Source organism: Cololabis saira, chromosome 2, assembly GCF_033807715.1.
Source record: "Cololabis saira isolate AMF1-May2022 chromosome 2, fColSai1.1, whole genome shotgun sequence".
Taxonomy (NCBI): Eukaryota; Metazoa; Chordata; class Actinopteri; order Beloniformes; family Belonidae; genus Cololabis; species Cololabis saira.
In genome coordinates, this window is record NC_084588.1 from 45,107,232 (window position 1) to 45,132,409 (window position 25,178).

Sequence of the window (25,178 nt, forward strand, 5' to 3'; positions counted from 1 at the left end):
GTTTATTTGATATTCAGGAGTTTTTAGGAATTAGTGCCGTTTCCACTACAGGATTTCTTTTTGGATATTTGGATTTGCGTGAATCTTGGGGTAATGGAAACGCGGCTGTTGTCTCCACTTAACCCACTTCTTCTGTGGGCTGTGACTCTAGAAACCAGTGTTAGAGCTTCGCTCTTCAGAGAGAGTTAATGCAGAAACCATCTATTAACTTCTGATTAACTGAGGTTGGTTTACGGTGTCAGCAGCCTAAGCAAAGAGACGAAGGACTAGCTGGCTTGGGATGGCCTTGGAAGAGCTGGAGGAGGTAGCGGGTGATGGGGAGGTTGCGGCTCTCTTTGCTCGGGCTGCTGCCTCCATAACCTGACCTCAGTCATAAATGCAGCAAAAACAACACAATCGGTAGTGATGAAGATTGGAAACTGGATCATTCTTCTGTCATCTGTGTCTATGATGTCACAATGCCCTGGAAAACTGAACCAATCACTCGTTGACATGACTTCAGACTTAGGCAGCTGTCACACAAAGTGAATGGATTGTGTTATCTCAAAAGGTCCGACATCCAAATATATGCTTTCAAGCACAAAAATCTATTTTCTTTTCATATTATGTTCCCTTTAAACCTCTGAAAAATGAAGGTCTGCAGATTGTCTTATGTTCAATAAATGAGGGACGAGCATTAGATGTGACCCCGTTCAGCAAAGGAAAATTGACCAATCTGGAAACATCTGTCACTACCACGCCACATGACAAGCGCTGAGCACGTAAAGTACAAGGAGATTAAGAAAAAAACAACCCACATTACTGGAAACAAAATCTGAAACACTAAGTCAGATTGACAAGAGATGATGTCATGAGCTGAAAAACACGGACGTCATATTTGCGCCCACAGTCATGCAACAAACCTCTTTAAGTTTTAGAAATGGGGCAAGTATCAACACACATGCAGATGCACGTGTGTAACCACACACACAAATACGAGGGAACTGACGGCTGCGCGGGTTTGTCATATTCTTTAAATGACCCTCTGTACGCTCTCATATTCAATTTGTCTCGTCTTTGTCAAATGAATGAAATGTTCTCCTGCAGATGTACGGTCAAGAGACAGCAAGCGGAAAATAATAACATGACAAAGCGATGGAGAACAGCGCTCCGAACGCAAAAGCCGCGATTGAAGAGCCGCTGGAGAGGCTGAGAGAGGAGAGCAGCTGGCAGGGTGGACACCCACACCAGCAAAGGGGCTGTTTAAACATTCATTGTGGACATTTAAAAAGGCACATAGTGTCAGGAATGGGCAGGGGTCACTATTAGCACAAATTGCTTCCTTTCAGCTAAAGAGGCAAACAAAGACCACCCATGCCAGCCTCGTACTTTAAGAGGAATGGGGCCTCTCATTATTCTGCCATTCAACCTCAAGCATCACGGTGGAGCTAGTAATCTGTGTCTATCTGAAATATAAAAATGTCATGAGTGGACGCTATTTCATCCTAAAGTAGGCACAGTGGAATAAAAAATGTGCAAAATATTCATTTATACAATTCGTGAAATGTGGAATAACTGTAATCATGATTAACTATTGTTGTCATGCTATTTCCATGTCCCCAAAATGGAAAACGTTTATTGTTTATCAGTTTTTATTCATTCTGGGTTCACTTCTTAACTAAATGTAACAGAAAAAACTATACAGGACTGTCTCAGAAAATTAGAATATTGTGATAAAGTCCTTTATTTTCTGTAATGCAAAAATGTCATACATTCTGGATTCATTACAAATCAACTGAAATATTGCAAGCCTTTTATTATTTTAATATTGCTGATCATGTTATGAATCTTTATTTCGGCTTGTACACACTTTTTGCAGAACAAAATGAAAAGGAAAGAAAAAACAACATTTCTTTTGCCGAAAAGGTGTAGGCTGAAGCCGTAGCTTATAGTGCCTACCCTTTTTTCTTATGATCAGCTTACAGCTTAAGAGAACTAAAATATCCTATCTCAAAAATTTACAATATTTTGGGAATCTTAATCTTAACCTGTAAGCCAAAATAATAAAAGGCTTGCAATATTTCAGTTGATTTGTAATGAATCCAGAACGTATGACATTTTAGTTTTTTTTTTTTAATTGCATTACAGAAAATAAAGAACTTTATCAGAATATTCTAATTTTCTGAGACAGTCCTGTATGTGTGCACTTTCTCTCAGAGGAAATGGTGATCTAACTCAGCATATGGATAATAAATGTCATTATGATGGACAGAGCATCTTATAGGAAAAGTCAAATCAAACGGGTTCCGTACCCAGATTGTACCAGACGTCCATCTCTCCGCTGAGCGTGCGAACCTCGATGATGGTCTGGCCCAGGAAGTCGTCCGACTCGCGCTTGAAGTGCTGCTTCACCCGGGACTTGATGTCGTCGTCCTCGTCCCAGACGCGCACCTTTATGCGGTCGGTGGCATTGTGGCATTCGCTGCGAGTCGGAAGACGAGGTGAGAGTGATCACAGTTATCACAGAAAGAGCTGCGTTTTCAGCGACAGCTCATCGGGTCGGATCATGCAGCAGAGCAGAAAGATCCCCAACTGAGATGCAAATGTACAGTTCACATACGGAGATAAGGCCTCAGAGGAATCACTGCAAGTTATAATGCTCCCTTCATCTGAATCACTGTTTTAATTCCTTCCCTAAGCACATTAAAAAAGATCACAGGAGCGATTAGTTATTCACAATAATGACCATGTGGTGTTCATTACCAGTCTTTTTTTTTGTGTGTGTGACACCTCTACTGGTCCGTTGGAGACAGACGGCCCTGCTCTGGAGTTAAAACCAACAGATTACATTTAGTCCTAATCACATCTTGAGAGTGACAGCCAGACAAACGGTATCTGCAATATTTATTTTGACTAATCCCTTTGTGGGCGAAGCACTGGCTGCTGCTGCTCTGGTAAAGGACTCTCTGCTATGCACACAGTAATGTATCGCTCTATTAATCTACATCCCTGTAGTAATAGGAAAGAGTTTTATTACAGCCACCACAGGACTCTCTTTACAGGTGTCCGGGCAGGTCTGTGCATACAAACATCCAAGAACTCTCATTAGCGCGTGGCTAAAGTATTGCTAATAAGCGCAACGGCATTCATGGAAAGACCTGCATTTTTCGAGGATGGATACTGAATACCTGCACTTTTTAATGAAATGCATGAGCTAGTATTAGTAACGTGTGTAAATTCAGGGAAACCCAGTGACAGTCTAAATTGAACCAAGAGAAGAAAATGAAAGGAATAAAAAAGCCATTAGATTTAAAAAAAAAACTGCTAAAGCTTCCTGATCCTTTAGCAGTTGCTCCCCAGAGTCACATCTACAGACAGAGGATTAAAGTTCAACAGAGGAAAACAAAAGAATGAGCAAAAACTAAGTATATAACAGAGAAGCTTTGCTGGTCAAGACCTCAAATGATATATTCACAGAATTTTTCTGTGTTTAAAAAGGCCAGGTCTAGAAAAAGAGTACCGGGTATGTGACCTGTAGCTGCATAAGGGGTGATCGTTTTTTTTATTAAACTGAATTGTATATATCTTTGATCTTACAACTCAGGCCCAAGGGGTGAAACACATCCATGTTGTGCTCTAAATGTGGCTAAATACCTGCAAAACTCTACCAGTAAACACAATTTCACACCAATGTGCCAGTGAAGTGATGCAGCTCCTGAGAAATAAAGTCCCATCCCTTAATTGCTAACACTAAACAAAATCTAGTTAAAACATCCGACAGGGTTCATCAAAAGCCTCGCATTTAATAATGAAGTAAACATCCAGCGTTATCCCCTGGACTTAAAGTTGTTAATTACAATCTACTTCATTTTAGATTAGCAACCGATTCAAAAGAGAGTAACGTTTTATAAGTATATGTGTGGGAAATGACTTGGTGTCTAAACACACGATGAAAGCTGAGGTCACCAGGACATTTAGTGGTGATATTACTGTGACATGTACTGACTACAGAGAGTAATCTGTTAAAAACAAAAGATACATGAAAATGAGCAGTCAGGTCGAGCCTAAGCAGAATAATGATGGAAAGAAACGTGCACCTCAAAGTAGGGCTGGGCGATATATCAAGATTTTAATATATATCGATATATTTTCAAACGCGATATGGTACGAGACAATATCTTTTTTTATCGATTTAATTTTTTTTTTTTTTTTTTATGATTTTGATATACTGTAGCTTATTTTGTGACAAATTGACTTGAATGTTTTATCTGAGATTTGCACAAATGTTTTGTTATTTGCACAACTGTCAACCTCAGTGGAAAAGTCTGCCTGTTACTGTCTACATTTTATTAATTGCACAGTGTATTTTAATTTAATTGTTATGCAGGAAAGGGATATTTGTTTTATTTTATTCAAGAAGCATTTTTATTCTATATATGCAGGCAGTTTATTTTTATTTCATTTGTTTTATACATTTTGATATTATGCAGACCTCTGTTAATAAAGGAACCTGTGTGACATTTGGCACGAGGCTTTGTATTAAAACTGACTGTTTTTTTAAGGGTTTGCCTCAGAAAAAAAGGAAGCTAACAGAGATGCTATGCTATAATGCTTTGGGGGAAACCCCAATTATGGCACAGAAAAAATATCGATATATAGAAAATAGCTAGAAAATATCGAGATATGACTTTTGGTCCATATCGCCCAGCCCTACCTCAAAGGTCTGCTCAGTCTAGCCGTGTGTCACATGTCGCTTGTTGACTAATGTATTACGCTTCTCTTAAATGATGCGTCCTAATCTTGCTGGGGGATTATAAGGTCAAAAGGATGCCGAGTTAATAGAGAGCACTCACAAGAAGAACTTCTCATTCCAGACAGGGTTGAGGTTTCCAAAGATGGTCTTGGTCCTGCGTTTGGTCTTGCCCACCTGGACGGTGACGTACGGGTCACTGGAGCCGGTTTTATCCTTGGCCTGTAAGCCCTGAGCACTCATGACTGGACACAAGACAGAGGTGCAGAGCAGAGGGGGGGGGTCATGAAAGCACTGCACGCTATATATTTAACCACTTTATGGTTTCTGAGGTCTTCATGGTTCATGTAGAAAAATGTAACCCATCGCAAATAATCTGTAAAATGATATAGTCAGCTTTTATTTGGCGAATACTTTAGAAAGGTATTAACAGAAAGCTCTGGCCTAGAGTGTGTTTCCTACTATAATGATGATTAAAAATATTAAAGCGTGGATGCTGCAGAGCAAAAAGAGAAAGCGGTGTGAAAGGAAGTTGCAGTGTGGACCCTGGAACACGAGCATTAGCGTTTCCCACAAACAGCAGAGTTGCTTCAATCTGCATTACACCTCATCGTCTACAAGCCTGCAAGCATGTTTTTCATTCCTTGTGTGCTGAAAAAAAAACATGTCTACCCTAAAGGTTACATGGCATTTGCAGTAAACTGCACAAGATGCTGGGAGCCTTTTTCAGAGCTCACCTTTCCTCCTTGAATCAGCAGCTATGTCACTTTGTAAAGGCAACAGCACGACTCAGGAGTTCCATGACAACATAAGATCGTGTCGTAAGCGCGTCACCTGCCTGTTCTTGTTATATTTATCAACTTAGCTACCCAGCTTTTTTCATTTATTTTTTATTTAACCTTTATTTAAAGGTATAGTCCGTGATGTTGGAGAGCTAGCAAGATTCTAAAGTGGCACCTCCTCTAAGCCCCACCCCCTCCTCCCCGTCCCGTCAGCGCTCCGTCCAAAGCCACGCCCCCACAAACTTTGGAGAAACGCGCATTTGCAGGAGTCGAGTTTTCCAGGACATTTTGGACAGCACATTTTCAACAAAACTACGCCATGTCTCATTCACCTGTAAGCGAGGCCGGTTTTAGAGGGGGGGCAGGGGTGGGCTGTGCACACCCAAACGTGCGTCCTGCCCACCCAATCAAAGTTATGGGGATCCTTTATTTTTTTATAATCTTATTTTTTTATAAATATAAAAAAAATATCACAGAATATCTGTACCGTTTCTGATTGGGTGGGCACTGCGCATTATTTTTAGACATAACAATGAACGCATACTGCAAAAGTTGTGTCTCGGCGGAGGGACCCGACGTCCCAGCAAAATGAGCAACAACAGAGAAGTTCAGAACAGCACACACTGAAGGCTGATTTATGGTTCCACGTTACACCAACGCAGAATGGTGCGCGTCGCCGCGTACCCTACGCCGTAGACTACGCCGTACCCTACGGCGTAGGCTACGGCATACCCTATGGCGTAGCTATGGCTCCAGAGCCTGCACAGCACCGCAGTGCACCGCCACCCGCACCGGCGCTCTCTGCCCTCGCCAGGATGGAGACGCCTCCTGCAGACCCCCAGTAGCGGACAACCTGCGCCGCAGAATCGCACTTTGGCTTTCTTTTTTTAGCCTTTTTAGCAGGGCGAGTAACGCTGGAGGTGGTATTTTTGGCTGCATTTTCTCGTTTTCTGCGCCATTCTTCAGCAAACGTGACTCGAGTGTGTGAAGTTTTCCGGCAAGATTTTCGACGTGACGAGTGCGCGCATGGGACAGAGGGGGGCGTGGCAGGACTTAAAATGAAGGCATCTGATTGGTTCTTTCCCCCCTGCCAATCGTCTGGTCCTCTGACCAATCCGTGCCATTCTTGGCGCAAATAACAGATTGGTCAGAGTTTTTACAGGATTAAAGTTGTCAGAGAGGTCGGATTTTTTTCTTTCCTTTTTCTGAACACATTATTCACTGGCTACTCTCAGGATGGAAGGACCATTTCACCCAGTATAACAATACATGTTTTTGAATACGATTACAGACTATACCTTTAACCAGGTAAGTCAGTTGAGAACAGTTTCTCTGTTACAATGACGACCTGGGCTTGAAGCTTCACTGTGACATCAGAGCTCACCTGAGTGGCTACAGCTCACCTGTCCGTGTGTCTGTGCAACTCAGACTGCAACTGACGAATGCTTTCCTGACAAAGCTTAAGAGAAAATTAACAAAAGTAGATAAGGAAATGAATAAATCAGAGAAGCCGTGTGGCTTAGCAACCTATCACTCATATCCTAAGGACCTTAATACAATAATAAATCTATTTCAGGAGCTTAACGTTCTCATTAACCTCCACCGTAACATGAACTTTGGTCTAATAAATAAAACAGCCTGGGTACGTTTGCCAGCAGCATGTAATTAATGATGAAAAAATTAAAGTATAGGAACATTTAATTTGCAATAAACTTCAGAAACGGTGTGTGGTTCTACGGACGTTCGTGTGTAGAACTAATAATGTATGAAGCTAAACGAAAATGAAAAGAGAAACTTTTCTTGTTATTTCTTCCTCAAAAGGGAATTTGAAAGTAAATTAAAAGGTAAATTAAATTCTGTCAACTGTAAAAGTAACATCTATTGCACTACTTCAGAGTATCAATAACAAGCGTCGCCCGTCTTATTTTTTATCTTTTTGTTTTGTACATCTATTATTTGTCCCCTCCTGGAGGCTGCAGACCCCCCCCACCCCCCGCCGCCACGGCGTGCCCGCGCTGAGTTAGTGCTCGGCTCCGAAGACAGAGCAGTGATTCAGAATGCTAGGTGCAGAAAAAGGAAAGACAGTCGCATTTCACAGCTCCCATAAATGGGAAAAAGGACACTGCTGCATTAAATATGCATAAGTGACAGTCTAAATTATTCAGGGTACATATATATCTTTCAGCTCAATGCTGACAAGAGCTGGTAGGCAGGAAATAGAGGGTCGGGGGGTCCGTGGCCTGCGTGCTCCACGAGTACACAAAATCAAATGTCTTTGGTAAAACCAGGACTTAACTCTGAAGGTGCTGGTATGCTTAAAGAAAAAGTCTTCATTGAATGGCACCTAATACCTTCCAATATCCGAACATCCGTTGTCGTGGCTGCCAGCCGAAATGTGCACACGTGAAAAGGCAATCATTTCACTCACTGCTGCATCTCATCCTCGTGTGTGATGGACTATTACTGTACACAACATCATCTGCACGTACACCTATCAGCCATAACAATAAACCGCTGACGGGGAAAGTATGTAACACTGATTTTTTGGGAAAACCTGCTTCCTGACATTTATGTGGATGTAACTTTGACACCTGCCATCTTTTTAAGCTTTTCTGCAAAACAGTAATATCCTTTTCCAATTACCCACCCCGCCCCTCGTGCAGCAGCCTCCCCCAGGTGTGGGCCGCGCAGGAACCGCGTGGGAGGAAAAGCAGCGACGAGAGTGTGAGGCGGCCGCTCTGCCTGCAGACTCCCCACACATAAATCTGAGTGCGGACAGCGAGCCCGCTCCACAAAGCCCCCCCCCCCCCCCCCCTCCACCCAACGGGGCTCAATGGGTCTACCACTAACATCCTGTTTACAGACACTCAATCATCCTCCCACCCCCTTTTTCTATTTGTTTCCCTTCTTCACTCTTCCTATTTCTCTCCTTTGTATCGACGCGGTGAGGGAACCCGGGTGGGTAATAAATGAGTTGGACCTGGTACAGTTTTACTGCAGAGAGGAACCGGAGTCCCGGCTGAGGTTGTTGTTAGAGTTTTATCAGGAGCCCGTTAACCAGGGACACCAGGAAACTAACTCGTAACTTAGATGATTAAACGTATGTTTCCAGAACTCCTTCGGTGGCAAATGATTTCTATTATATGAGGTTTTTAAATTATATGCAAATAAAGAAACATGAGGGGAAAACCTGCCGCGTGCCGCAGCACAGACAAACCAAACAGTCAAAGGAGCACTTATCTGCAGTTATGTAAGTGACTGTAAACAAAAAACACACATTTAAACTTCAGTGTGCACTGAAATGGGATTTCAGTCTCATTACGAAGGCTGGTAATGAAAAACAGAAAAAAGAAAGACAGAGCAAGTTAATTAAGAACATTTCAAATTGTAATCAAATTTCCTTCCAAAATGCACTCAAGCTTAATGAAAAGGTGAAATAAATATATTAAACACTTTTCAAACTTCTATCACTACAACTACAAAGCTGATTGGTCTGATAGGAAGCCGGAAATAAAGGACATAAAGATCACTGTCAGTGGGAAGAATAATAGTAAGTCATTATAACTATTTATTACAGCCTCTCAGACCTTCTGCATTTGATGAGCCGGCGTTTAACTTTTGGCAAACGTCTCGGCATCCTGATTAACTCCCCCTCTGCTTGGCGCCCGCCTTGTTTTCGTCAGAGCTACATATACGATGACAAAAGTGTTATCAGAGTGGGAATGCATGACTCGGCGTCCTGATCCGACAGCCTCTATGTAATGACCAAAATATCATGAATTACTGCCGGCGGTAATAAACTCCATGGTAATGTCGTTTCTCCCCACACTACCGAATCGGTTTCCATCTCAAGCTCTGACTTAATGAGCACGGCGCTCGGTGGTCTGGTGTTAGAGGTTAATGACCAAGGTGACGGAGATTAATTACAAGTAAATGCTAATTAGAGTAACAGCTTTTGTCGTTTTAGATCACTCCTCGACTCGGAGGAAAGGGTTAAGCTCATGTCTGCATGTCGAGGAAGGCATGTAGTCGCATCTTTACTGAGCAGAAAGCAAACAGAACTATGTTGGTGACTGACGATTAATGTAAAAAAGAGAGATACCGTATTTTCTGGACTATAAGCCGCACCTGTATATAAGCCGCACCCGCTCTATTTTTAAAAAAATAATAAAAAAAAGATATACAAGCCGCACCTGTATATAAGCTGCATCCGCTCTATTTAAAAAAAGATATATATATAAAAAAAAAAAAGATTAGCAAGCCGCAGATATTTATGTTGTTAGATTAGATATTTACTACATGTACAGAAGGATTTTGAACTGTAAATGATGTACATGTTTGTACCTAAATAGATCCTTTCCTAACAGTGTCTTTTAACACTGCATCAACTCTGCTGATTAAAACGGGACAGAACCAAGAGAAAATAACTGGTATTTATTTATCTATTTATCTGTTTGAAATCTGCTTCTACCTACTTCTATCTGCTAAAGAAGAAGTAGCGTATTCTTCTTTGCATTTATTTTGTCTTAGTTTTGATTCTAATTCCGGTTAGAGCGCCCCGAGCGGTGGAAGAAAAATCCACAGAAAAGCCGCACCTTTGTATAAGCCGCATGGTTCAAAACGTATGAAAAAAGTAGCGGCTTATAGTCCAGAAAATACGGTAATTAAAACCAAATATCTAAGCTGAACCAGACTATTATGGTCTGAGTTGTTGCTTAATTTTTAATGGACAGTTTAAATAATTCACTTTCTGATATCATCAGAACGGGGGCTAACCTATTATGCTGATTTTGGCGGACCACTTGGACGTCCCGTCCAGCACGGCCTGCTTGGCTGTTTTCAGGTGGGTGGCAAAGTCTTCTTTGGAGATCTGGAACATCTCCTGGATCACCTCGAACACTTCCGGACGGTTCTTCTCCCTTATCTTCATGCGCTCCTTCATCGCCATGATGATGTTCTGGGTCTTGTCTTCTGCGCCGTGCTTAGAGCTCTTCTCCACGGCCCCTACAAGAGGCCAAGGGTTAAGGCTCAGTAGTCAAACTGTATATAATCATCTCCTTTTTTCATAAAAAACAGAACTTACTAAAACCTATTTGCTTGTATGTGCATGTCTGAGTTTGTTTGTTTGTTTTATTTAGGATCCCCATTAGCATTAGCCACAGCATTAGCTATTCTTCCTAGGGTCCGACATACACACAACACACAAATTAACACTTAATACATAACACACATACATTACACATGACAAAACAAAACAATAATAGACACAACTCCCTTAATCACAATCTATACAGAGGATAACTAAAGCAACATCATTCTCAGACATACATACATAGAAATGAAATCAAATAAAACACCTTTATAACCAATACCTGCCTGGAATGACCTTATCTAGAACTATTTGACCACTTTTCACCTTTATTATGATAGGGTTTACACTACCTATAATTATATTCAACCTTCACTTTGTTCTTTCTAAATGACAAATCATCATTCATTAAATTAAAAAAGATATTGTTTCAACTGAAACTTAAACCAATCTTTGCTACCTGCATGCGAAATATAAATTGGTATAGAGTTCCAGCCAACCATGGCTCTGTAAAAAAAAGTTCTCTGAATCAAACCTGTTCTCACCCTTGGTAGTATGAACCTGCTTTCTGATGTGATTCTTGTATTGAGTAGTGTTCATAGACCCAGTGTGTGTCAACATTGTGGCTATAATACAAATACACTTTCATATGAAAGCTGGTTCTCCATACTAATCCAAATAAGATCATTTATTTTTGGTGAATTAACAAGCACAGATTCAAATGTGATTAAAAATGACCCACAGATTGAACTACAAATCATTATGTCGGTCAGAACGGGATAAAACAAAAGGTTTAGTAACAACCTGAGTGTAGTCTAATCCACTTAGAGTTTGTGAGCTTTTACTAGAGAACAATCCTGAAACATCACGTTATTCCTATTAATCTACCCTGCAACAACAAGGGTGTGCCCGGCTGAAAAAGCGGACTGCTTGTTGTAATGAGTGCCAGTGGCTCAAGAAGCAACATAAATGCAACCGGCAGTTTGAAGTGAAAAGGCATCAATAATGTATAGCGCAGCAGCCATTATAGTAGCACTCCAAAACGCCGGACACACGGGGGTGGATGCTATCAAAATATGGGAAGAAGAAGGACCTTGTGACTAGGAATGGGTGATATTTTACCGTTCACAATATACCGTCAAAAGAATTCCTCACGATAAGAATTCATCATCTTGCGGTAAAAACGATAAATTCCCGTTGATGATGTTTTTGTGTAAAGCTGATTTATAGTTCTGTGTTAAATCCACGCACAACGTACGTGAAGGAAGGAAGGAAGGAAGGAAGGAAGGAAGGAAGGAAGGAAGGAAGGAAGGAAGGAAGGAAGGAAGGAAGGAAGGAAGGAAGGAAGGAAGGAAGGAAGGAAGGGAGAAAACAAGGAAAGAAGGAAGGGAGGGAGAAAAGAGGAAGGGAAAAAAGGAAGGAGAGAGCAAGAGGAAAGAAGGAAGGAAGGAAGGAAGGAAGGAAGGAAGGAAGGAAGGAAGGAAGGAAGGAAGGAAGGAAGGAAGGAAGGAAGGAAGGAAGGAAGGTAGGAAGGAAGGAAGGAAGGAAGGAAGGAAGGAAGGAAGGAAGGAAGGAAGGAAGGAAGGAAGGAAGGAAGGAAGGAAGGAAGGAAGGTAGGAAGGAAGGAAGGAAGGAAGGAAGGAAGGAAGGAAGGAAGGAAGGAAGGAAGGAAGGAAGGAAGGAAGGAAGGAAGGGAGAAAACAAGGAAGGAAGGAAGGAAGGAAGGAAGGAAGGAAGGAAGGAAGGAAGGAAGGAAGGAAGGAAGGAAGGAAGGAAGGGAGAAAGGAAGGAAGGAAGGAAGGAAGGAAGGAAGGAAGGAAGGAAGAAAACAAGGAAAGGAGGAAGGAAGGGAGAAAAGAGGGAGGGAAGGAAGGAAGGAGAGAGCAGGAGGAAAGAAGGAAGGAAGGGAAGGAAGGAAGGAAGGAAGGAAGGAAGGAAGGAAGGAAGGAAGGAAGGAAGGAAGGAAGGAAGGAAGGAAGGAAGGAAGGAAATGAGCCTGAAAGAAAGAAAGAAAGAAAGAAAGAAAGAAAGAAAGAAAGAAAGAAAGAAAGAAAGAAAGAAATGAGCCTGAAAGAAAGAAAGAAAGAAAGAAAGAAAGAAAGAAAGAAAGAAAGAAAGAAAGAAAGAAAGAAAGAAATAAATGAGCCTGAAAGAAAGAAGAAAGAAATGAGCATGAAAGAAAGAAAGAAAGAAATGAGCCTGAAAGAAAGAAGAAAGAAATGAGCCTGAAAGAAAGAAAGAAAGAAAGAAAGAAAGAAAGAAAGAAAGAAAGAAAGAAAGAAAGAAAGAAAGAAAGAAAGAAAGAAAGAAAGAAAGAAAGAAAGAAAGAAAGAAAGAAAGAAAGAAAGAAAGAAAGAAAGAAGGATAAATTCCCGTTGATGACGTTTTTGTGTAGCAAACATGGCGGATCTAAGAGCGAGATAGATTCATAGTTACAAAGGTGGAGTTGAATTGGTAATTTTTTTTATCGTCATTTTTATCGTTATCGGGATAAATGCCAGAAATTATCGTGATACATTTTTTAGTCCATACCGCCCATCCCTACTTGTGACACTCACATAGTCTTTGCTGTGTTCATTCAGATTCAAAAAAGAACAAACAATGAAACCACAAATGCATTTACATCCATGAGCCGCTGTACTCGTCATGACGATGCGTCTGTGAGAACTTGAGTTCATCTTCACATGAAAGCACCGCTGCATGTCAACACAACAAACTCCCTGCCCCGGGGCTGCCGGCGCGTTCATGGATACGTGAATCTGCTTCCTTACTTTGTAAACAGTCTGCGTTGAGCAGGTCCTGGCACTTCTCGTGACATTTAACTCCACACTCTGAGCAGCGCATGCCCTGGCGCGCGATGCCCCACAGGAGACCCTCGCACTCATGGCAGTAGGTGGGCGCCGTCGCCGTCCACACCTCGAAGTTGTGGGGGGTTGTGGATGAAATCGGGTAGATCAGGGCCTGGAGAGTCTTCTTGAAGACGTGGAGTTTCTGAAAGAGGAAGGACGGAAGAAAAAAGACGCGTCACGTGAGGAAACAGGAGGATTTTGTTAGACGATGTTGTTAGACGAGGGAGGAGAAGCCAGTTTGCACTGTATTTTCTATGTTTAAAGCGTCTGTATTAGTCGTGGTTTGTCCATAACGGACACCATAAGGGGATCTGTGGGTGCATGTGGCACCAGGACACGCTGTCGACTGGTCACTGGCTGGTGCTGAGTCGGATCAGATGGTCGAGGAGGACAGACCTGCTAAGCCCAAAGCGTACGGCGAGGGTTTGCTGGAACCGAAAGGATAAAATACAGATGGAAGAGATGAGTTTCCTCTGTAGGGTGGCTGGACTCTCCCTGAGAGAGAAATGTGAGAGGCTCCACCATTCTGGAGGGACTTGGAGTAGCATCACAGCTCCAACACACAGACTGCGTTTACATGCAGTCAATAACCCTTTTAAAACCCAAATATTGGCAATAACCCGAATTTACACGGCCATGTAAACACCAATAAACCCTTTGAATAACCCGAATTTGCTCATATTCAGGTTTTTAAAAACCTGAATATGACCCCTGGGTTACTCCTTTTAAAAGCTGAATATTCGGTCATGTAAACGCCAAACGGAATATCCCCATCAAAAGGAACAGGAATTTGTTTTCTGCACATGCTCTTTTCACAAGGAATCCTGGTCTTTTGAGTCCAGGAAGTTCTTATAAACACGGAGAAAAGCAAGACCACGCCACACTTTTGGAGTGAGGAGGAGACTAATCACTTCATAAATGTAATGAATAGGCCTGTGTTGAAAAAATTGATTTTACGATTCTAAATCGATTCTCATATTAATTCCTAAAAATCGATTCTTATGTCTAAAGATCGATTATTTTTATTTTTTATTTTTTTATTTTTATTTCTTCATCATTTTCGCCAGGTGAACTTTAATCCCAGTAGACGGACACACAGTTTGTCATGACACTTCTGAAAAATGCCAGGTGCTTCATGGCAATATGTGTGCGTGGTGACAGAATAAATGAGATAAGCTAAAATGATTTGTTTACTGCATGAACTGTTGTAATTTCTTTCTTTTTTGCACTTTAAATGGATATTGAAAGGCCTGTTTGAGTTATTTATTTTAGTTATTTCACAATAATTATTGTGAAATTATTATTTCACTAGTTATTTTACAGTCATATAATTCAGGTAACAGCTCAAAAAACATTTTAAATAACACTAAGCCAAATCAATATCGAATCGGATCGAATCGAATCGAATCATGATAATCGATTCTGAATATTAAGAATCAATTAAGATATGAACATTTTGGCATTTGTAGACGGTAGAAAGTACTGGGATAGTGAGATTTACAAGAAGGTGAGCGAAAAGTTGAGCGAAGCAGCATTTGTTTTGAATTTGGATACAGGAAGAAGAAGCGGAAATGACGGGAATTGCGTCATCACGTTCTCCGTGCGTCGCTGGTTTGATCCAGATATCCCGAATGATTAATCACCATGTATACAGGGATAACCCTGTTAGCTCACACATGTAAACGGAATATTCCGAATGTTTCAGTAACCGGAATATTAGCTATAACCCAAATTTTGACTGCATGTAAACGTAGTCATAGAGAGGAGCCAGCCAATGCGGCGCAGGCATCTGGTTGGGAAGCCTCGTGGACGCCTCCCTAGTGGATTTGTTCGTGCATGTCCAGCCAGCAGGAGCCCCCGTCACAGACACACAGTCTTGGGGAAGGGATTATATCTCTCAGCTGACTTGGGAACCCAGCAGGATTCCCCCTGAGGAGAAAGAGGATGTGGCCGGGGAGAAATAGGTCTGGGCCTCTTTGCTTAGACTGATACCCCTGTGAGTCAAGATCAGAACTAAAAAAAAACAAAAACATACAGTTATTATTGACTTCTACTGCATTTTCAAGTTTTTGTCTTTGACCAAAGTGTCTGAAAGGCGACTTGTAGGAGATGTTGTTCTGGATCAAAGCCGAAGCATGCTTACATCAGCTTAAACCCCAGCATCCCCGGCCCGCCGGCTCCGTTCACACCCAGTGGTTCCGAGACTAAAGCTCCGCAAACCAAACAGGGAGGTCTAAACAAGGGCGTCTGCCGGCTGACTGCTGTGTCACGGAGGCTTCCTCTGAGCTGAACTCTTCACTCCGGCGTTTTCTCGCCGTCAGCCAGGTCTGGGAAAGGGGCACACTTGCCAAATTTTGAAAGCAGAATCAATAGGTGCCGTAAATAACGTTTTTAATGCGAGCATTACCCGGATTGAGAGACAGAGACGGCGGCAGAGCATTGCAGAGAAATGGAAGATTTATGGGGGTTAAATAAATCTTGGAGAGATCCTTGTTCTCCACTTCTACTCAGTCCGACTGCGCTCCCCGCCCCGTCCGGCCCTCGAGTGCTGACTGTGGGGCTTCAACACCTGAAAAGTCGCTCTGTACTTTAGCCAAAGTGCTGCACCGCCTCCTCTCACACACATACACGGCCGAGCGCTTTGATGAACCGAGCTGGATGAATGACAGCGGAGCACGGGGCATCAAAGCTACTGAGAAGCTTCACCGGCAATAAAAGGAACTAATGAAACACAGGGTGACAGGAAAAGTCCCTCCTTTCCATCTGACAACTATGAGATAAAGCAGATGTTAAAGATTTATTCACAATTTGCGCACAGCGAGACATGGGCCCTACCCAGAAGTGTGCTACTTGCAAAACTGAGCTATCGAATAGTGACACAGGCTTTAGGAGGCGAGTGAATCAAATTCGCTACAAGCTTCGGGAATCCCAGGGCTCTCTCCCTCTCGGATGGCCTCAGTGAGATGACTAAGGTGATAAATATCTACTTTTACAGCCTCTGTTGTAGCAACAGAGCAACTGTTCTGCTTGTTATTTCCATGTGTTTCGCTCCCTCGGTCTCCTCGCAGTGCAGCAGATGTGAGAAAAGAGCGCTGCATGTGTCAGTCTCACGTGTTACACCGCGAGGCAACCCTGGTGATTCTGTGCGAGACGCTGCGAGCCCTGATTGACAGCTGCAGCCGGAGCCCGAGAGCTACATGACGAAGAGGAATCTAATCTCTCATACTCATTCCGCCTCTCCTTTCCAATTTCACCACCTATTGTCCTTGTCAGCCACTTCATTGACAGCCCTATTCCCCCTCATCCTGCTCCAGCCTGCTGCCCGAGGTGTTAGCTTTTTCTACGTCTGTCGTCATAATTGGGAGTCACAAGGCCGAGGCATAAAATATAAACGTGCTGTGTCTTAAACTCGTGTTTTCTATCCGACAGGATTCGCTAACAACATTCAATCCAGCTTGGTGCACATAGCTCAAGCTAGGGCTGTTCGATTTTGCCCAAAAATAAAATCTCGATTTTTTTCTCTCAAAATCCGATTTTCGATTACGATTACGATTATTTTGTGAATTGACAAAAGGCAAAGAAATGATTTCAAATATGCTGTTTTTTTATTGAACATTTGCCCCATTGGGCTTTAAGTGCAAACTTTGCTCTTATTAAACCAAAATGAATGAATAAAGTGCAAAACTCTGTAAAATAAGTTGAAAAAAGTTTTAAAAAATATAATAAAATATAAAGTTTTATCTCTGAAAAAAAAAAATCAGCAAATCAGCACTTGCAAACATACAGTAAGTTATATTTCCAATTAAATAAAACAAGACATTTTCTAATTAAACTAAACTGGGTCTTTGCATGCTAAATAATAATGCAACCCATGAAGGAGGTAGAGGTGTGTAATGTCAGTCATTACATTTGCTGTTCACATTTGCAAGTTTTTTGCAAGGAACACGAGCCGGTCTACCACATCTGGCTTGAGGGATGCCCGGTGGCATGTTACAACGCCTCCTCCTACACTAAAGAGCCTCTCCCATGGGGCACTTGTCGCAGGTATTGAGAGGTATTTCCACCAATCATTAATATGGTATCAATCATTAATATGTGTGCAGGCAAGGTAAAAAAAAAAGTGAAAAATCGATTTTACGAGTTTCACGTTTTAACATCGTTCTAATTACATAATCGCGATTACGATTTAAAATCGATTAATCGAACAGCCCTAGCTCAAGCAAGGGGTTTCAAAATCATCATAGTCCACTGTGCTGCTAACAAGACGCTCGGAGATTTCTCAGCAGACTCGTAGCAACATATCGCATCTTATTTCCAGACACTCGGTGACTCCTGTCGGATTGCAGCTTCCTCCCTTCTTTGTAAAAGTCAGTTCCTTGTCTCAGCAGGTAAACATCACCTCTCTGTATGTTGGCACTCACGGTTAAGAGGCCATGGTGCTCACATCACATGCAGCTGGGAACATCGGGTGGACAAGCGGGCAGTTATACGGCCTACACGTAACGCTGATAGGAGGTAACGGAAAAGTTGATGGAGAAAGAGAAGAAAAAAAATCAAAAGACTGATCTATAAGACAGAAATGAGAATTACTACAATCCTATTTCTTTTAATTAAACCGTATTGTGTTAGGAGAGGAAAAAAAAAAGTCGGGGAAGCAGAGATAAAACAAAAAGAGTGTGGAAGAAAAGAAAAGAAGCACTAAATAGATTAAAGCATTTCTCCAGGGAGTGCAGATTGTTCAACACGGCTGCCTGAGCAGCAGCATCAGGGCCAGGGGGTCACGATGACGAATCACTCTCTACTCTGCTATCTTCACTCATCCCACCCTAATTTCCATCCTTTTCTCAGCGTCCATTGAATCCTCCTTCCCTAACTCCTCTACAACTGAACAGCAGACAGTTGTTTGCAGCGTGCTCATTCATCTCTCGCTGGAAAACACTCGCCCGGACTTAATGCAGCGGATAAAACTCTGACATCTGCTTGTCCTACTTACCAACAGGACACAGTCGGCAGCTTTACTCTGAAGTCATTTCCCTTCAGTCATTAAACTCCTCCTGATTTGCTTCAAATCAGAATATTGGGGCAAATATTACTAGAGATCGCGTACCCGTGTTTTTCTGCAGCACAGTCGCCAAACTGGCCCCAAGAATCAGCTCCGCACGAACATCAAACGCCATCATTTAGATCATTTCTCCTTCCTTTGATTGTTCATCCCCAAAGCGCAGTTAGTCACACCCATGACTATTACCAAGCAATCAAGACCCAGTCAACAAAGTGCAACTGCGGATGTGGAGCGTGAGGGGAAGTGAAGTGCGTTACGAGCCCATGCACACAAATCAGTGCCCGCAAACTGAAGGCCATGCTGAATATTTAAAGCGCGCATTTAAATCCAGTAATCTTGCAGGCTTAAGCGGCTGCATGTTGCACGTCAGCGGATATGAAATTGTATGCTTCTTTCTCTTGCTGAGAAACTGCTCTCTCTCTCCTGCTGTTTGCCTCCTGTTACGCCATCTTCCCTCAGGGAGGGAAGAGTTGCAATCAATTAATGCAGAGGGAGCTTTAGAGGTCACCACAAAAGTGTCTTAGACCATCGACTGAGAAGTTCTGCCCTTCTTTTTTTTTTTTCCACAGCTCAGTCACCCTCAGTCTTCGTTTCTTAATATTAATCATAGAGCATTATGTAAATGAAATGACCCGGCCACCGCTTTATTTCTGATTTCTGACAAATGATTGTGACAGAAGAGCACAGAGAAGAGGAGGAGAGCCCGGCCAAAAAACCCAATATCAATGCAGAGACAAGACAGGTGATAACACGATACACTACGTAGATTTAAAGACAAAAGCAGGCAGCCACTAGCGTCTATTTGATTTTAATTTCGGTAGTTTATGTTTGCGCTATGTTATCCCTGAGAATCATAAACAGATAAAAGTTTTGCCAATATTCCAAATATTCAAACGTGACCCTGAAAATAATTGTCACATCATGTGTAGTGTAAAGTAAAATATTTCCACATCTTTTTCTTTGAGGAGCCTTCAGGGGCTCTGCCATCCTTCCAGAATGCAAAAGAAATGGATTTGGCTTAACTGGTTACTCTAAAGTGGCCTGATGCACTGATGACCTGTCCAGACAGCACCCAAATATCACTGCATAATGACTTCTATATACTCACCAGTTCCTCGTTATTTAGGGTGGACCGGTTCACTAGAGCGAACGAGATGCCTGCCTTTCGAGCAGCGAGGGTCTGAGGAAAGAATGAGAAGAGACAAAGCCATTCAGCCCAAATGCACTTTTATATAATACCTTTCAGCTCCATGGAAACCACTTATCTAAAAAGACTCAAAGTTATTCTGAGGGAATGTAAGCATATGTAAAAAAGAACAGCACAGATTTTAAACTTTTGCTTTGAAGCCAATCTATGCAGCAATACCACTTCTGACCACATGGGGACATTTAGATGACAGCGGATGTACGCTATGTCTTGCAATACCACTTTGTCCCACTAGAGGAGCACCTTAAGTACCTTAGACCAGGGGTCGGCAACCCAAAATGTTGAAAGAGCCATTTTGGACCAAAAACACAAAAAACTAATATTTCTGGAGCCGCAAAAAATGAGAAGTCTTGTATCAGCCTTAGAATGAAGGCAACACTTGCTGCATGTTTCTATATTAGTTAGAACTGGGGGAAGATTTTTTTTTTCATTATGCACTTCGGAAAAAAAATCGAAATGTTGAGAAAAAAGTCGAAATTTCAAGAAAAAATTTGCGATGTCAAGATTAATGTTGAAGTACAATCTTGAGAAAAAAGTCGAAATGTTGAGAAAAAAGTCGAAATGTCGAGAAAAAGTCAAAATTTCAAGAAAAAAGTCGAGATGAATGTTGAAGTACAATCTCGGGAAAAAAGTCGAAATGTTGAGAAAAAAGTCGAAATGTCGAGAAAAAGTCAAAATTTCAAGAAAAAAGTCGAGATGAATGTTGAAGTACAATCTCGGGAAAAAAGTCGAAATGTTGAGAAAAAAGTCAAAATGTTGAGAAAAAAGTCAAAATGTCGAGAAAAAGTCAAAATTTCAAGAAAAAAGTCGAGATGAATGTTGAAGTACAATCTCGGGAAAAAAGTCGAAATGTTGAGAAAAAAGTCAAAATGTTGAGAAAAAAGTCAAAATGTCGAGACTAAAAAGGAAAGGATAAAAGGAAGAAAAAAAAGGAAAAAAAGAAGAAGAAAGAAAAAAGGAAAAAAAAGAAAAAAAAGAAAAAAGAAAAAAAGATAAAAAGAGGAAAAAAAGAGAAAAGAAGAGAAAAAAAATGAATAAAGAAAAAAAATGAAAGAAAAGGTAATTTTCTCCAGGGAGCCACTAGGGCGGCGCTAAAGAGCCACATGCGGCTCTTGAGCCGCGGGTTGCCGACCCCTGCCTTAGACTGACTCTTCTTATATTCTGACCCCCACCATATATTCAGAAGTGCTACATAGCATGGCTTTATTGGATAAAAATATTGCTTGAAAACCGATATATATCAAAAGAGAAAAAACGTGTGCTGTAGGGAAGACAAAATAAATAAACTTACCAAAGCCTGTGATAAATCCACGTATTCATGATTAGAGATTAAAAGAAAGAGAGAAACTGAATCAGACAAGGGGTGGGAGTGTGGATGCTTGAAGCACAAACAGCAGAGGAATTGTATTTGCTGTCCATTCTGAGCGCAAAAGTGTCTCAAGTGCCATGCAGGACTGCTGGTTGAGGCTCTATAACGATTCAACTGCGCATCAAAAGAGATTAAACAGCTGTTGCATGATTCTTTATCAACTCATGCACTGGAGGTAGCTAGACTGCAGTCATGCTTGGCCTTTATATTCACTTCTCTGTTGAATGAAGATTTGATCATATTTTCTGCTGTCTGCTCTGCACATCAGTTTGACACAAACAGAGAGACACAAGACACGCACGCTCATGTATGAATGAAGCCAGATGTACGGCACAACACCAACTCTCACAATCACACACACTTAAAGCACACACACCTGCCCAAACAGTAAAGAGTTACTCAAAGATATACCTGTACACTCTCACAGACCACAACAGGGAGCACGCACACCGATAAAAACACATATACATAGATTTGCTACTGTATTATTAATCCCTGAGATTTGGTGAGCAGAGATCGATAAATCCCATACTGAGGGAAGTTACAGAGGAATGCAGACATGGACAGCTGACAATATTGGATCAGTCTTTACCACGACCCTCTCGTCTATACAGCCCAGCTCTGGTAAAGATCCATGGAAGCCATGGAAAATGTATAGGGGACGTGACCTCTACATGAACCGTGATCGTTGATGTAAGTTTATCAACATGCACCAGCACTGCTGAGGTTGCTGCAGGCAATACAAGAAGACCCTGCATCCAGAGGTTATCTATCAGTGCTTTGTAAATCGATGCAACTTTTCTTTTTCTTTTTTTTTTTTGGTTCTTGTGCATCTATATTTTTGCATCCCGCCAGGAAGTCGGGGGAAGCCCTGCCGTCCATTCCAATCAGAAGCTGCTGCTGCCCTGAAGCAATCGCACAGCAAATGAAGAACATTGACAAAGGAGAGGCATGATAGGGAACCGACTTGTTTGCTGACTACAGACTTCATGCCACGTGTAAAAGGCTTGCTCAGTGTCACTTTTACATGATTTAAAAGCCTGACACAATTAAATCAGAAGTCAATGAAGTCTCTCGGATATATTTTTGGGTTGAGTTGCCAACATTTCAATTTGAATGCAATTGTCTTCTCTTTTTTTTCTCGTTCTTCTGTTTTTTTGGACACCTGCCGAGCAACTCAAAGAAAGGACAAAGAGTAGTGAGCATCGGCTAGGGTGAAATCTGACAACTCACTGAAAAATATTACCCATAGCTTTTATGGGTCCATGTAGGAATGGCAAATATACACGCAAATGTCAAAATAATTCAAATAAAACTTAAAAAAAAAGAAAAAACGGAAGAAAAAAACAAAACAAAAAAAAAACGACAACCCATACTTACCAAGACATTGTTGGTTATTATTTTAATGAGAGATATGAACAAATACAGCATCAACTCATGTTGTTCATCGTGATAGAAACATTTATCAGCATCCATGTGTATGAAATCAAGCTGCATTATCATCTGCATAAAAGGCAATTTGTATTTTGTAAAGAATATAAATAAAAGAATATTTGTAAGATATTCACTCTGAAAGATTTAGTCCGAACCAATCCAGACCATTTTTTTTCTTACTTCTAATATTACAATTTACAATTATTTTGTCAAAATACATGAAGATGAGAAACAAACAGACACAAGACTGACATACTGTAGCACATACTGGACGGACGTTTACAAAAAACAAACATGAATATTCCTGCCATCGCAACAGCCTGCCGTCTGACAGAGACCAACCATGTGGTACAGGCCTCTCTGTGGGATCTTTTTCTGACACATTATGCTACAATAAAATAAAAAAAAACTCACTGTGAAGCTTTGCTGTGATGCAATAATTTAAATACCCATTAATACATTTTTACGTCTAGGATTTCAAAGCTAAATTCAAAAAACCTGAAGCAGGATAGACTGAATTTAATCGCTTTCATCATTAATCAGCTATACACCACTTTAATTTCATCACTGTATACTTTTTTTATTCTATATAACATAAAATACAGATTTTTGTGACGTATATAATCACTACACGTATTCACTATAGAAAATGTAATGTAGTCTTATCGTGATAATAATCAGTAAATAACCCAGGTCATAATTCAGCATTATATAAATGTAATAAAGAAAATATGTCACCATAAAGCACAATAACCTTCTATCAGGCTGCTTGTAAAGGAATTATTGTGCTCAGCAGGCCTCCATACTCACTCAGCACAGGATCCCAGTATTGTGGCATAACATGGGGTCACTTAGATAGATTTAACATAAATCACACATAACCTTGTTGAAGCAGATGACTCACCAGGTCTCGGACAAGAGGCACTGTCCTCTTGCGGCGTAAATCTGGCATGCTGTCAATACCATAAAGAATGCTGCCAGCCCTGAGGAAGCAGACAGATTTAAGGTGTATTAATATCATAATAATGCCATGCTGGGCGAGACATTACCACGGTGAAAGGGGGGTCTTGATTTACACAGTCGGCAAACACCATGGATCATGCCTCCTTGTGAACTTGCCTTACCCCCTTCCTCTTCACTTCACGTGGCGCGGACCACCTACAGTCCACTAGGATTAATGTGAAACAGCGAGGGCCCACCCAAGCTGCAAAAATGGATGCTTTGAGATGATTGTTTTCTTTTTCCAGTCTACAACATCTCAGCACCTGTTTATGTCGCTCTCTCCATCGTCCCACTCACTTGTATGCACTGCACGGTTCCCCCCTCCACTTTACCGCCCGTCTTACTCTTACTGGCATCCCCTCCGCTGTCACACAAAGCCTCTTTAATGACCTCAACATGACACCGAGGCCGAGGCGCCAGTGCCTCCACACACTCCTCGAGCATTTTTCTGTCTGCGCTCTCAGTAACATCCGCGGCAGAACCTGAAGATACTGAAGACAAACTAAGCAGCTCTTTGCATTATTCTTAGGACTCTTAATATCCACGCAGCATGGTGCAGATGGCTGCATAGTCATGGCATGTGCTGCGGTAATGGAGGCTAAATATGATGATTATCTGTTTTTATCCCATATGGCATGACCACAGCTCATTACTCATATCTCCCATTGTGACTTCCGGAAATGTCCCTAAACTAAAAACATTTTAAAAAGAAGTCTTGTAGATAATAAAAGCAAAGTTTCATGGATGTTGTGTAGACCAGTGGTTCCCAACCTTTTTCCATGGAGCCCCCCCTACTTGTGTCTAAGACAAGCCGGCCCCCCCGACCCGAGTAAAGTTATTCGTTACAAACCTTTAATTGAAAAAATGAACATTAATTATGTTTTTTTTTATACACTTCTCTTTGGTTTACTCTGTACTTTGTTTTCCTCACCTTCCTTTTGTGTCACCAATATACAAAATACGCACAAATAACTGCAAGGACTAGGGCTGGGGATCGATTCAAATATCAAGAATCGATTCGATTCCGATTCTTAAGATTCAGAATCGATTATCACGATCCGATTCGATTCTATCCGATATTGATTTGGGTTACTGTTAATAAAACTGTTTTTTCAGCTGTTGCATGAACTATATGACTGTGTAGTTATGCAACATATTAATACTAGTATTATATTGAGATTCAACAGCAAGTATTGCAGCTGATGATGCTGTAAGGACCAATCAGCTCCCAGAATGATGATAGAACTGCTTTCAGAAACATCATGTGGGTCAGAATTACCAAACAGATCCAGGGAGGAAACAGAGGACGAAAGAAATCGCTTTTATTTTTCCCCATTTATGAGAATTTGGTTTTTAACATTTATGCAAATGTAACCCCAAGACAGTATATAAAGCAAAGAAATATAGGCAATTTATGCAATTATAACTGAAAACTTTAATGTTTTCATACCTTTAAACATATTTAAAGGCAAAAACATGGCACCACTTATTCTCGTGTCCAACAAAATATTCCTATTTTTGGCATAAACCAAAAAGTACCAAAAGTTGTAATGTAATGATGAAAAAAAAAAATAAATAAATAAAAAATTAAATCGATCTTTAGACATAAGAATAGATTTTTAGGAATTAATATGAGAATCGATTTAAAATCGGAG

The 25,178-nt window shown here is 41.2% G+C and overlaps 1 protein-coding gene across 2 annotated transcripts in view; it reads right to left on the reverse strand.

Moving 5' to 3' along the window:
* Positions 1–25,178, reverse strand: part of LOC133464384 (protein unc-13 homolog C) — a 149,747-nt gene that overhangs the window by 105,396 nt on the left and 19,173 nt on the right. For both annotated transcript variants that reach the window (XM_061746318.1, XM_061746309.1), the window contains exons 4-9: positions 23,426–23,504; positions 19,620–19,673; positions 13,372–13,591; positions 10,288–10,515; positions 4,833–4,974; positions 2,292–2,461 (exon numbers count right to left, since the gene is read on the reverse strand). In XM_061746318.1, coding sequence (XP_061602302.1) covers positions 2,292–2,461; positions 4,833–4,974; positions 10,288–10,515; positions 13,372–13,591; positions 19,620–19,673; positions 23,426–23,504 — 893 coding nt within the window. The remainder of the gene's footprint in view (positions 1–2,291; positions 2,462–4,832; positions 4,975–10,287; positions 10,516–13,371; positions 13,592–19,619; positions 19,674–23,425; positions 23,505–25,178) is intronic.